This window comes from Ciona intestinalis, chromosome 5, assembly GCF_000224145.3.
Source record: "Ciona intestinalis chromosome 5, KH, whole genome shotgun sequence".
Classification (NCBI taxonomy): Eukaryota; Metazoa; Chordata; class Ascidiacea; order Phlebobranchia; family Cionidae; genus Ciona; species Ciona intestinalis.
The window spans coordinates 962,019-974,437 of record NC_020170.2 but is presented as its reverse complement, the minus strand read 5'-3'; the positions used below and the strand labels follow the sequence as shown (position 1 = coordinate 974,437).

The window sequence follows — 12,419 nt, the reverse complement described above, 5'->3', positions numbered from 1 at the left end:
TCCTCCACCCCTACGTTCACTTCCAACTCGTTGGATGTGAGCTTGCTCCTGGAAGATATGAGAAGGCGAGCTTCACTGAACAGATCCTTAGTAAGGTGGTGAGCAAGAGAGGACCTTATGATTTGTTCACTGGGGAGAGAACCAAAGCTAAGAACACCGGACATTACGCTGTTGCTGTGAGATAAATAGAATATTGAATTTTGTTTATATATTGGTGTTTAATTATTGGTTATCATTGTTTAATATTTAGATAAGAAACCAACTCTTCTTGGTATGTAGACTGTACAAGTCACTTACTAATTTATAATTTGTTTATGGATAAGTGAGCACAATGAGAACGATGACGAAAAGTTTTATGAGCGACATTAAACCATCTGATATACTTTGCTAATTGCTTTTACGGTTATATTGCTTTTACAGAAAGTGAGTGATTTGGGACCTGGTGAATACAATCTTTCTTCATTTCTGGATACTTGGACAAATGAGCATAAAAAGAAACATGGGCAGTTTGGAAAGGTATTCTGACATTACAAAGATAAAACATGGGTTCCCATAAAAATCCAATAAAGCATTTCCTAAAAAAATACTTTGTGCACAAATGTTGTTACCCTAATGATCCAACCTAAATAGGCCATTAAAATGTCAATACAAACTTGAAAAAAAAAGCTTTATAAAATGATAAGCAGCAATTCTTTTATTAATGCATGCTTTATAATGCCAACCTGTTGTATTTTCCTTACAAGGTCCAGCAATATCCTGGTCAACCCTCAGAGCGAGTCTACTGCTGCACATTGTCCCAATGCCCACGTCGGCCCAGCAGTCCTGCTCCAAACAGTTACTCTGCTGGTGCAGTGAGAAGCAAACAAAGAGACTTGCCTCCTTTTCTTTCTTCTGCTGAAAGATTCGACAAAAGAGCAAATCGTTTCTTTACAGGGAACATGGTATTATATACATGAAGTGTACCAAATAAGATTTTTTAATAAGAAGTATTGCACCTTGAAGATTACAGTTTCCTTAATTGTTATGCTTATTTGGTTTGGTTTATTTAGAACCATATGACACAAAATCGTTACTTCAATGCTATTCAAGAAAAGTAAATTTATGGTATAAAAATATGCTTTTATATAAAGTTGCTTTTGAACAATTGCCGTTAAGTGTCTTGCCCAAGACCACTAGGTTGAACTACAAACATAAAAACAGCTTGATTTGCAGCTGTCTTGTATCAAATTCTAATTTCGAAGCATGTATTTTAGCGTACAGTAAATATGAATCTATGTTAAAGAAGTTGGTACATAACTACATAGTGTCACCTTTAACCTTTAATTGTGTTTTCAAACTTGTAGAATCCAGTTGGAGCCGGTCGTTATGATGACCAACGTTGGAGTGAGGCTCAACATAGATATGGAAGTGCTCATGTCTTTAATTCAACTCAACCAAGATTCTATTCAAGAGAAAGAGATTTTTATATGAAGTAGGTTGATTTTAAACAATGTGTTGATTTTTTCATTATTTATTTATAATGCATTGCCCTGTCTCAGCAGTTTGTTTTTTGTATTTTATTGTATGGGATTTTCTGTATTGTATTGGTATGTATTTTTAGTGTTCATATGAGGTATACCCATAACTCAAAACCTTCACATTATTGATTTTTAGAGTATATTTATAGGGGTGGCTTACACATATAAAAATGTTTAAAATTTATTACTAAATAGAATTAATACATAACTATAAATAAAAATATTGAGGATTTGAAGTCTTAAGTTTTCAACCAGATATAAAATGTTTAAATTTTTTAAAAATATTAAACTTTGTATTTAAAGAGAACGTGTTCGTGCCAAAGATGTTCGAATTTCTGATCGTGTCTTCCTTGTACATCCGGATGAAGTCCGGAGGAATAAGAGCGCTCCTACATCCTCTTAACAATGCCACTGCCTGTGATGTCACAAGCCACATTATTCACGTCACTGTTGTGTTTCTGAGATTATATCTTAAAATTCCTTGTGCACTTTTTCGTCTGTTTGCAATCTCATTAATTATTCGTGTTAGCCATAATATTTGTAATATGACAATCTTCCATATGTGTTACTGTCTATCCTTTTTTACCAGATATTTTTCTTCTGTGGCGTTACTGATAAATAAATTGAGATTCTAGGAATACTTTGAATATTTAACCAAAACTAATGTTTATTAGTAGAAACTTATACTCTTTCCTATAAGATTTCAATGGTATTACAAACTAGTAATAGATAAATACAGTCTGTCGCATGGGTAATGTTACCTTAACCTAAATTTCCAATCTTTATAACGAGCTCTTAACAGCACCGCTTTTGAAACCCTGTTTAGTCATAGCTATAAAACAGTTTGATGTTTTGTACTTTAGAAATCTTACACATTCCACCCTGCTCTATAAGGCTAACCAAATTTGGGATGAAAAAAAGATCGGAGACTATTTGTAATCATCACTTACAAAGGTGCACCTCTCCTCGTGCATTGTTTTTTTTCTTGTTCAACAGTTGCACATTACCCAATCCTGCCAAGAATATCTTGTGGAGCTTGCCTTTATTTATAAGTTATATAGTTACGTACATTTGTTGATCATCGTGTTGTCTTGAAAGCAAAGCAAAAAGTGGAACATGGCTTACCAAACTATATTCAATGACAGTGGTGAGAGACTGACCTTTGTTTTATGGAAAGAAATATAGAAATGTATGAAGCAGACATAAGTGTCTTCTTGAATTTGGGTAGATAGATGAATCACATAAATAGAGACAAAAAAATAAAAAAATAATTGAAAATTTTAAATACCAGTAATTCTGAAAACCATTTTATTGACCTGTGCACACAGTAGAAAAAGGAACGGATATAACGAAATTGCAACAAAAATGAATTTTTGGAATATTTAAATTATTTTATACATGTACTCTCCATGGCAGTGTTGACGCTTTAAACATGAGAGTCTGTTAAAAATATTTTATATGCTAAAATCAACCAGAAGTATACCAAATTTTTGACTTGAGCTGCTCAGCGCAACGTAACATTAAAACTATTAAATAACTCGGAAGTACAGAACACACACAAGTGTACCACTAGTGCGACCCCTTGAACGGGGTGAATTTATCGCTCTTCTAGAATACTGTAATAACACTGATGCTTAAGGCATTTGTCGCAAGAAATTGTCGAACTCCTGGTCGTAATCATCTTCTGCACAACCGGCGTCAAACTGGTCACCAGCCGACCAGGCAGCGTACGGTGCCACATTGTCATCAGCAGGGTTAAAAGAATACTGGTAAAAATGGAAGTTTATACTGAATTAAAAAAATATATAAATGAAAGAATGATATATATTTTGTTTAAAAAAACGCTTTTTCTTTGATTTTTTAAACTGATGGTCTTTGTTGTAGAAATTTGTTGGGATAAATAAACTTATATATATATATATATATATATATATATATATGTTAAATGCTTACCAAATAGTTCTGTTAGCAAGCATCATAATGCATGCTAAAGAAAAATGTCTATATTTTTAGAATAGATGTACGTACAGCACATCAAAGTTACAAATGCTAATGTATTTCTAATTTCACATTATCATACCTTACAGCTTATCATATACAAACCTATTTAGATCACACAGTTAAATTAACAATATTTACATTATATGATATGATAAGTTGTTTACATTATATGATAAGTTATACTACATAATACTCTGGTTTAAAGCTACTATTTATTTAAATTATAAAATGAATTTAGGAAAATTATACAATGAGTTGTTGCACTTCATTAGAAATTATAAAAAAATGTAGTTTAAAACCATGTCAGCTTACGTCTTCATACAAGTATTGGTCATACACATCTGGTTCAAATGCTTGTAATTGGTGATGGGCAAGATGCTGCTGGTAGAATTCTGGATCGGCAGCATCTGCTGTCGTGTATTCAACTCCTTGTGGTGTGAAGAAGACTGGCTCATTCTGATATAAGTATACCGGTTAATTAAATGGCCAGCAAATTTTGTTAATGGGTTTGGTAGTATTTGACAACATGTTTAAGATTCATTTTTGTTTTATTTATTTTTGTTTTTTTTTTCAGAAAGGACCAAATACCAGGAACTTAATTGTTGTTTAAACATCACATGTCACTGAAGGGTAACCTGGTGCAAAATGTACAAACAGCTTATTAACCTTATTTAATCTAATGTTTACATGAACTCAAGTCAATCATGTTAATAATTGATGTTTTGTTTGCTGTTCAACTGTCATAAGCATTGCTAAATCTTGCCAGGAACTACGAAAAGTAGATAGAGTATTAAACCTTTACATATGGGTATAATAACTAGTGTGTCTTGATGTATTTAAATTTGATAGAGTTTATTTTATAAATACCTAAATCATTAAAAAGAACCGGCATTCATCCAATGCACAGTGGCTGGACAGAGTTTATGTCATTTAAAGTGACTTGTGGAATCTGATAGCTTAGACAACTTAAAACCAATTTCACAACAAGTCTCATATATTCCAATATCATTTTTGAAAACACTGACTAGTATTTAAAAAAATATTGAAATACTAAAGAAAACAAACTAAAACTGACCAGTATATAATTTTGGACAACTTAAAACCGATTTCAAGTCCCATATACAATTATCCTTTATGAAGAAACTGACCAGTATTAAAAAAATATTGAAATACTAAAGAAAACAAACTAAAACTGACCAGTATATAATTTGGATCCTGTCCAGGGGGTGTGGGGTAAAACAGCTGACCAGTTTGTGGTTCATCTTGTGGCTTATGGGGCTCGTCGGCTGGTGCACGACCCCAGTTTTGCTCTCTTAGTTTAAGAAGTCCCTTGAGCAAGTTTTTACTCAAGTTGTTAAGTTTAGATGATGCATCATTGGATAAGCTTGTTAGTTGGTCCAATATGTTAGCAAGTTTTGTTGTAGAATCTTTGCCATCATTTTGTAAAGCATCTTCCAAAGAAATGATGGTCAACTGTAAAGTAAAATAGAAAAATTTATGTTTAATACTATAACAACCAGTATTTCTCATTTCGGTGTTTCAGACTATATGTTATATTTTCTTACTCCAGTTTATTGTAAAAGTGAAATCATGTTATGTATGCTGATGTTGTGAAACTTGGTTTCAGAAAGTTGACAATGCGATGCTATAAATTGAAGCTTACATTTATTACCACAAAACAAGGCTGAGAAACACTATGCTATTTAAAAGACATACATTCCAAAATATAACGACTAAGTATACCTTCAGCACACGCACTGCACATTGTATACAATCATCATTATCTGGATGTTTGATTAACTTTTCCACCACACCAAGAATGGCTCGACCTAAAACTGAAAATCGAACCATGGTACCATCTTGTTCAGCCATCGTGAGACTTAAGAAGAGTTCAGCAGTGTACTGGGTGAAACCTAAGGCCCTGTAATATGGTGGCAAACTTCAATCACAGAGACACCTACACTTTTAAACAAGACATTAAAACAATCTAAGACCCCTTACCTGGTCAGTTCTTCTTTCGTCCCATCAAGAGCCTTAGCCATACTCTCAAATTCTTTTTGTGCCTTCTTTAGCAGAGTTGTCCTGAAGCCAGGCAAACCCCCTGTGGAGCGAGACAGAATATCACAGAGTTGTCCACCAAGATATCGGAAGTTTTGCTCCAAGACACACTGTGGTAAAGAGCAGAAATAAAAACATAATGCTTAAACTATGTTTCTGTGAACTGATAAATAACTGAGTAGGTATAAGACAATTTGTAAAAATAATATGTTTATCAGTTGCAGAAAATATGATATCTAATATCTATTGTATTGTTTTCATTTAATATTACTAGTTCTTAATGTTTGTATTTATTTGAATATATAATCATGCTTCCTTAAGCTTAAGTATTAATTTAAATTCACTGATACATCATTTAATGGAACACGGCTTCACAAAGCAGCTCATTGAAAACATTCTATATTGAAATATAAAGCTTTCACTAGAAAGTAGTAACAATAAATCATCTTTAAACTCTGTTGTGTTGCATAAAGATCAAGAAATGTATAATTATTGGCCATGAAAGTTCAGAAAACCCAAATACATAAAAATTAACCAAATAAAATATTTCTGAGGCAAATTCTCCCTTACAGCTTCATATATCAGATCCACAATTTTCTCAATGGAACTTTGGTTCAAATTTAATGCATTAAGCTTTGGAACAAGATCTTTAGGAACAGCTTCATCAAAGCTCGCTGGGTTGCAAGCAAGCTCATAGACACAGTCATTTACAAGTTTTAACGCAGCTTCTTCGTTTTCTTCTGAAATTTAAATTGGTATAACATATTTTGGGGCGCTAGTATAATGTACTGATGCTTCGGAAACCACACATACTATGTTTTTAAAGAACTTATTTTAATTTTCTGGTAACTTTATTAACACCCAAGCATACACCTTAAAGCCTAGTACATGGCAGACATAATATTTGGTTTTAATAAAATGTTTGAATTAATGTGCAAGAATATTAGTTTTCCAAATATTTTAACAAAATTCCAATTTTTGACCGACTGTCACATTTTGCTCTCTAGCGACACAAGTGTTTGTGGCAGCCAAAAACAATCAATTAGCATTTTGTTCTTTAGAAAATTTGCTACAAGATGGTCTTTTGATTTTTGTGATGATCAAATTTTAAATGACGTCATCAGAAATCTTGTATTTATGTGTAACTAAGGTTTTTAGGTAAAAAAATACATAAAGAATTTAGTGCCCTAGGGTCTAGTTCAAACAAAATGGTATTAGTATTACGTATAGATATTTGTAATACAATGTCTGCAAACAAGACCAGGTTTTGAGGTTAATACTTAAGGTGGTGGTTTAAAAACTTAGTCTTAATCAGGGATTACTTGAACATGAAACTTACCAGAAGATTTCTGGGAGAGTTGTGTAGGTTGGCCTCTCTGTAGTTTGATCTGTTTACAAATGTAAATGCCACATTTTAATACCAAATATATTGTTTATAACAAGTATAAAACTATTTAGTGAACAAAATATGTTTCTAACTATAAACTAATGTACGTTGTTTCCCTTTTCATGTCTAAAATTTTCATCTTATCTATTGCAAACATTATCATAGCCTTTTTTGTCTATTCTATTTATGTCTTACTTTATGGAATTGGAAAATAGGACCTAATGTTAATAATAACACTCAAAGAAATCTCAAACCTTTTGTCTGACCATTTTCAACACCTCAGCTTCACTAGTGAAGCCTAATTCTTCAAGAGAATGTAAACCCAACATTGGAAAGAACATTGTACCGTGTTTATTTGCCCGAAACCTTTGGTGCAAACTATCCATGCATGGATAGCGATATACAATGGGTTTTCTTTCACTAAGAGAGGCTTCAAAATCATGAGGACAATCATCTTCACTGTCAAACTTATTTGATTTTCCTTGCACTATACAGGATTTTGACAACATATCTTTTTTGTTTGGACAGACTGCCTCATCATGAACCTCATTCCTTAACAATGACCAACTCTCTCTTCTTGAGTTTATACCAGGAGCAGGACCATTTAATGGATTCCACAACACATCTCTCTTATATACTCCACTCCTATCTTCAACCACTGAGCTACATTCTGTAGATTCTGTTTGACTAGCTGTGTCATAACTCCTGTTAAGCAGTGGGAGACTTGGTGAGTATCTAGACTCGACTTTACTTGGCTTTAAGTAAGCACGTTCTGTGTCTGGACTGATCTGGAGATCAAGTTTAGGAATCTCCGCTGGTCGTTCTCCTCGGTTATGTTTGTTATTTGGGGTAGAAGTGACCAATAACTGCACACCAGTGTAATCTCGCCTCTGTGTTTTAATTACTGTTAGCAAATTATAGCAATAGTATGATAGAATGGAGGCAGTCTAATCAATCGTTAAATATAGATACAAAAATGAACAAACTCTGCCTTAAACCCCAGGTCTTTGGACATTGCTTGTCTTAGTACTTAACCCATCAGGAGTGAAATATGACCAATAAAATAATTGAGATTTTGGTTTGCCCTTATATATATAACTAAAAAGTATAATATTGGGTAGTCGTCTAGTCGATTTAATAAATAAAATGAACTGAGGATAAAAAAAGTTAATCTAACATGAGTTCCACCTTATTACGTATTGCCAAAAAGAAAATGTTTAAAAAGAATCAAACTTACTAAAAAAAAAAATCTCTATATATATAGCATCTAAAAACTTGACTTATAAAATAGATGGGGGCCTATACACTTAAAGCAATACTTTGTTTTGTTAATATTACAATAAAAAGTCTTGATACACTTACTGAAGGAGAAGGGATAAATTCTTTTGCCTCAGCTGAAAGTGCGGATACTAAAGGTGGAAGATTTACAAACTCAGTTTCTTCTTTCTTTTGAGCATCACCTTTTGGTAAAACAAAGTTAAATTGAAATTATTGTTGGTGTATTTTTTTTATCAATGTATATATTTTATTTCATTAGTTAGTTAGTTTTATTCCATTAGTTAGTACTTTTTCTAATGTAACTTTATTTATTACCTATTGTCTGTGTAATTTCCACATATAAAAGAATTTTATTCGTTTAATAGTTTTTTTAATCATACCTTTTCTTGTTAAATTCGCTAAATAAGGTAAATGGAGATAAACTGTTCCATTGAAAAATTACGACAGTAAATTGTCACATGTGGTAAAAGTAGCATCTTAATAAACGTAAGTTTGGTAGCGATTTCGTTACTGCTGATGCAGTGATAATAAATTACAACATTAAGTAAAACATTAAACTCCAGTCTTATGGTTAAAAACATATTTATTATATATAGTAGGGTGGGGGAAGATGGGACACCTTTAATACATAATATCCAAATAGCCTAATCGTGTTTTAAAGAATTAACAACGGTCTGTGGAAGTCGTGAGGATACGGTTTTATAATTCATTGAATGGTCTTTGTTTACTACCAAATGGAAAGAGAAAACTAAACGAAAAGGTGTCCGATCTTCCCCCACCCTACTATGAATATATTTACATTTAATTGGTAAAGGCCACTGAAAAATTAAATTTGTAAGTCCATGAACAACAAACACATTATACCTCCATAGCTTGTAGGTTCATTTGATAAGAGACCAAGTTGCTTTTCCCTGCACTGCTGCAAACTTTCCACAGTTTCAAATGGCTTTGCTGCATCTAACAGGTCTGTTGGAAAATGCAAGGTACAAGAATTAAAATGCAAACTCAAAAAATATCATGAAGAATATGAACAAGAAATGCTTTGAAAGGCATCAAACAACAAATTTGCCACCAACTTTAATCATGGTGAAGAGGGAAACACTAAAGTCCAGCAAGTAGCATAATTACTAGTTTAGAGGGAGTTTAAAGTAGACAATAAAGGTTTTAATATTACTATTACCAGGATTGTAAAAATACCCCTTTTTCAGTGATAATGTCACCGTCCGGATTGTCGAAAATCGTCCGGATTTTTTTAGTAGAAATAAATCCTATTTATATTAAAACCAACTTTCTTACGTTCGGCCGACAATATACTCTTTGGTTTCTTTGTTCTGTAATTATTGACGACATAAACGTGCGCTCTATTTTAACCGCATCGGTTACATTGCGAGAACACGGCGAATAGCTAAAATAACGAAACGGTTCGTGCAAACATTAAAAAAATGCATTTTCCTAACACCTACTATACTAATTTTGTCACAAATCATGTCTACGTCACTTGTCACACCTACTATACTAATTTTGTCACAAATCGTGTGTACGTCACTTGTCACGAGAATAAACTCACAACGATTGCTTCGTTTGTTAGGTGTAGAATGTATGCTACCGCATGCGTCTTACTTTATTTCCTACGCCCGCGCAGAGCGTAAAAATGTGACGCTCATACACGATGTTTCGATCTCGTGGTTCGTTGGGCAGTGGGCATTCCTTCCGATTGTTACGTAATGAAACGTCATATTTAATAGTTATGTTGCAATAAGACGTGTGACGTAACAATTAAGCGCAAAATGTCAAATTGCAGCACGGCAATGTTTGTTACTCGAGCGACTTCGTTAGCTGATTATTACGAACACGCGACAAACATAAAACATTAGATCGCAGCTTTAACAACGGTTTCTATCGCACAGGCGCCCGCACTAGACTGTGGTGTCGTGGTGGTAGTCAGTAATACGCTTTATAACAAGATTTGGTAGCTTGGGTGACAGACGCACGTAAAACATATTACGTCCGGATTTTCAATAAAATTAAACGATCACCGTCCGGATTTACAACTTTTACAATCCTGACTATTACAAGAAACACACTGAAGAAAAAATATCAAATAGCCTATACACATATATTAGTTAATCACTACAAAAATATGTTAACAAACATAAATAATATATATATAAATAATTTAAACTAAACATATAGTAATATATAGGCTACCTTTTTCTATCAAGGCTAAACCAGCTTTTGAAATAATATTTGGTTTTCTTTGTAATTCTTCTTTGACAGCTTTGGCATCGGCTGCTTTTTGCTTAAGCCGTTCCACAATGGCTTCTAAAAATAAACAAGTAGGCCCATGTATAATATATATAACTTTATTTTATAGAATAAACCATGAAGCATGTTCTACGCCCCTTCCATAAATCATTATATTTAAACAGTAATTGTACGATTAGTAAAAAATATGTGCAAATATGATAGCTGATAGTACCATACCACTATTAGTGCACAACTGACCTGGTCTTTCTTCATCTTCCTCTGCTTGATTTAAAGGATTTTGAAACGATTCCCAACTTTGGCCAACTGTAAATTGTGATCGCTGTTGTTGATACTGGACATCAGTTGCTGTTGGTGTGCTGTATGATAGATTAGATTGACTATATGTGTTATAAGTTGTTTGCGCTGGACTTCGCCAGTTACGCGAATCAGATGGTCTAGCTGGTTGGATTTCACTTTGGTATGAGGATATGTTAGGCAATGGTGGCATAGCTGGCTGTGATTGTTGCTGGTATCGTTGAGTTGGCTGCTGTTGGGAGGAGTAGTAGTACATGCTAGTGTCAGGTGATGACCTTGAAGGTTGTGAACCCAATGACAAGTTACTGGCTTGGTTAGCCAACTGATTCGAATACTGCTGACTGTCATAGCTGTTGTTGTAATTATGAGCGGGCTGTGAAGGTTGGGTCCAACTGTTGCTTGCAGCTGGTTGGTAATTGCTTGAAGATGAGCTGGATGACTTGTTGATCTCAGAAGGATCCCATGTCCCAATTTTCAAGCTTTCAGTGCCGGTGTCATTACCATAATTGTTGCCCATGTTGTTTCCATATGAATTGCTGGTGTTGTTGTCACGATAATTACTCCCCCATGGTAATCCACTTGTTAAGCGATCCGCCATATTGATTGTTTGATACAAAACAGTCAATACAATAGAAGGAACACAAAGAATATATTCTTTTATAAACCGTTATGTCGCTATATATATATCAGGTATCAATTGAGTTGTCTAAAAACACCACACGTTTAAAATTCCAGTATGCAAGTAAATATTAAAAGTTATTTAATTTGTTTCACGCATTTAACCAATTATGCATAAAACTTTAATAGAATTTGTAATGGAAGGTAATGCTAGATTTTAAACAATTAAAATGCTTTGTTTTAAAAGTTGGGCATTTGGTCCAAACCTAACATGTGCAAAAATGCGTGAAATATAGCAACAAAACAACAGTTGTTAAAACACGCTTACAGTTAAAAACATATTTACATTTAGTTGGAAGATGCATGTTTATGGTTTGCGAATCTTACTTCTGCCTAGATTCGTTGCCATATTAAGACTGCAAGCCTTCGATTTTATTCTTTTGCATTATATCACATAAAAAGGTTCAAAATGTGAGCTTGTATGATATTGTATAAGAATAAGATGTAACATATTGCACCCTCACATGTATAATAAATTGTTAACAAGGCAGGCGTATTACAGTGACAAAGCATGTTTCCGAGCACATTCAAAGTTTATTTTCAACATCAACATTCGACTTTTTGCAAAAACTATAAAGTGGTTATCAGTAAGGTCTAGAGAACAACTTGCGACCAAAATGTTTATTGGTCAGCACAAAGGATTACCCGGGGTGTGGTGTAGTTTTCGACAAAGTTACATTAGTAGCAACTGTATGAGGAGGCACTAGTTGTATAGATGGGGACGACATGATATACTGACTATTGGTACTGCGCTACGCACCCATACATACAAGTAATTGCATTCATTCATTCATACCATTAAAAATATAATAATACGGCACAGCACATTTTAAAGGAGTCCACAACCTGGACGGGTAACACTAAAAGAGGGAAAAGGGAAATTTTTTTTTACTAAGCAGCATTTCCCTGTTTTCCCTCTTTTCCTTTCCCCCTCTTTT

General features: G+C 33.6%; 2 protein-coding genes across 3 annotated transcripts in view; one reads left to right on the top strand and one right to left on the bottom strand.

The window, feature by feature from the left end:
- LOC100182803 (lymphocyte expansion molecule-like) overlaps window positions 1-516 on the top strand; it is a 3,710-nt gene extending 3,194 nt beyond the window's left edge. The window contains exons 6-7 of the mRNA XM_018812140.2: window positions 1-176; window positions 421-516. Of these exons, the coding sequence (XP_018667685.1) occupies window positions 1-102 (102 nt within the window). The 3' untranslated portion in view covers window positions 103-176; window positions 421-516. The remainder of the gene's footprint in view (window positions 177-420) is intronic.
- A 2,295-nt stretch (window positions 517-2,811) lies between these two features.
- On the bottom strand, window positions 2,812-12,357 carry LOC100178001. Of its 2 annotated transcripts, none has more exons than XM_009860299.3 (11): window positions 10,747-12,357; window positions 10,450-10,563; window positions 9,106-9,207; window positions 8,326-8,423; window positions 6,916-6,964; window positions 6,147-6,316; window positions 5,520-5,686; window positions 5,262-5,439; window positions 4,716-4,991; window positions 3,831-3,974; window positions 2,812-3,283 (listed from the first exon to the last, which is right to left on the bottom strand). In XM_009860299.3, the coding sequence occupies exons 1-11, from the start codon at window positions 11,399-11,401 to the stop codon at window positions 3,152-3,154; spliced, it is 2,085 nt and encodes a 694-aa protein (XP_009858601.1). In that variant the 5' UTR covers window positions 11,402-12,357; the 3' UTR covers window positions 2,812-3,151. The 2 variants fall into 2 exon arrangements, with proteins under 2 accessions (XP_009858601.1, XP_026690288.1); XM_026834487.1 differs by having other exon boundaries at window positions 2,814-3,283; window positions 6,147-6,313.
- Window positions 12,358-12,419: the final 62 nt, after the last annotated feature.

Bases quoted from the DNA above. Each gene is read 5' to 3' on its own strand.
- LOC100178001 (XM_009860299.3), bottom strand. From the start codon at position 11,401: ATGGCGGATCGCTTAACAAGTGGATTACCATGGGGGAGTAATTATCGT. The intron at 9,208-10,449 runs GTAGCCTATATA...ATTTTCCAACAG, and splicing joins TTTAGCCTTGATAGAAAAAG to ACCTGTTAGATGCAGCAAAG. The intron at 3,284-3,830 runs GTAAGCTGACAT...CATTTTTACCAG, and splicing joins ACCAATACTTGTATGAAGAC to TATTCTTTTAACCCTGCTGA.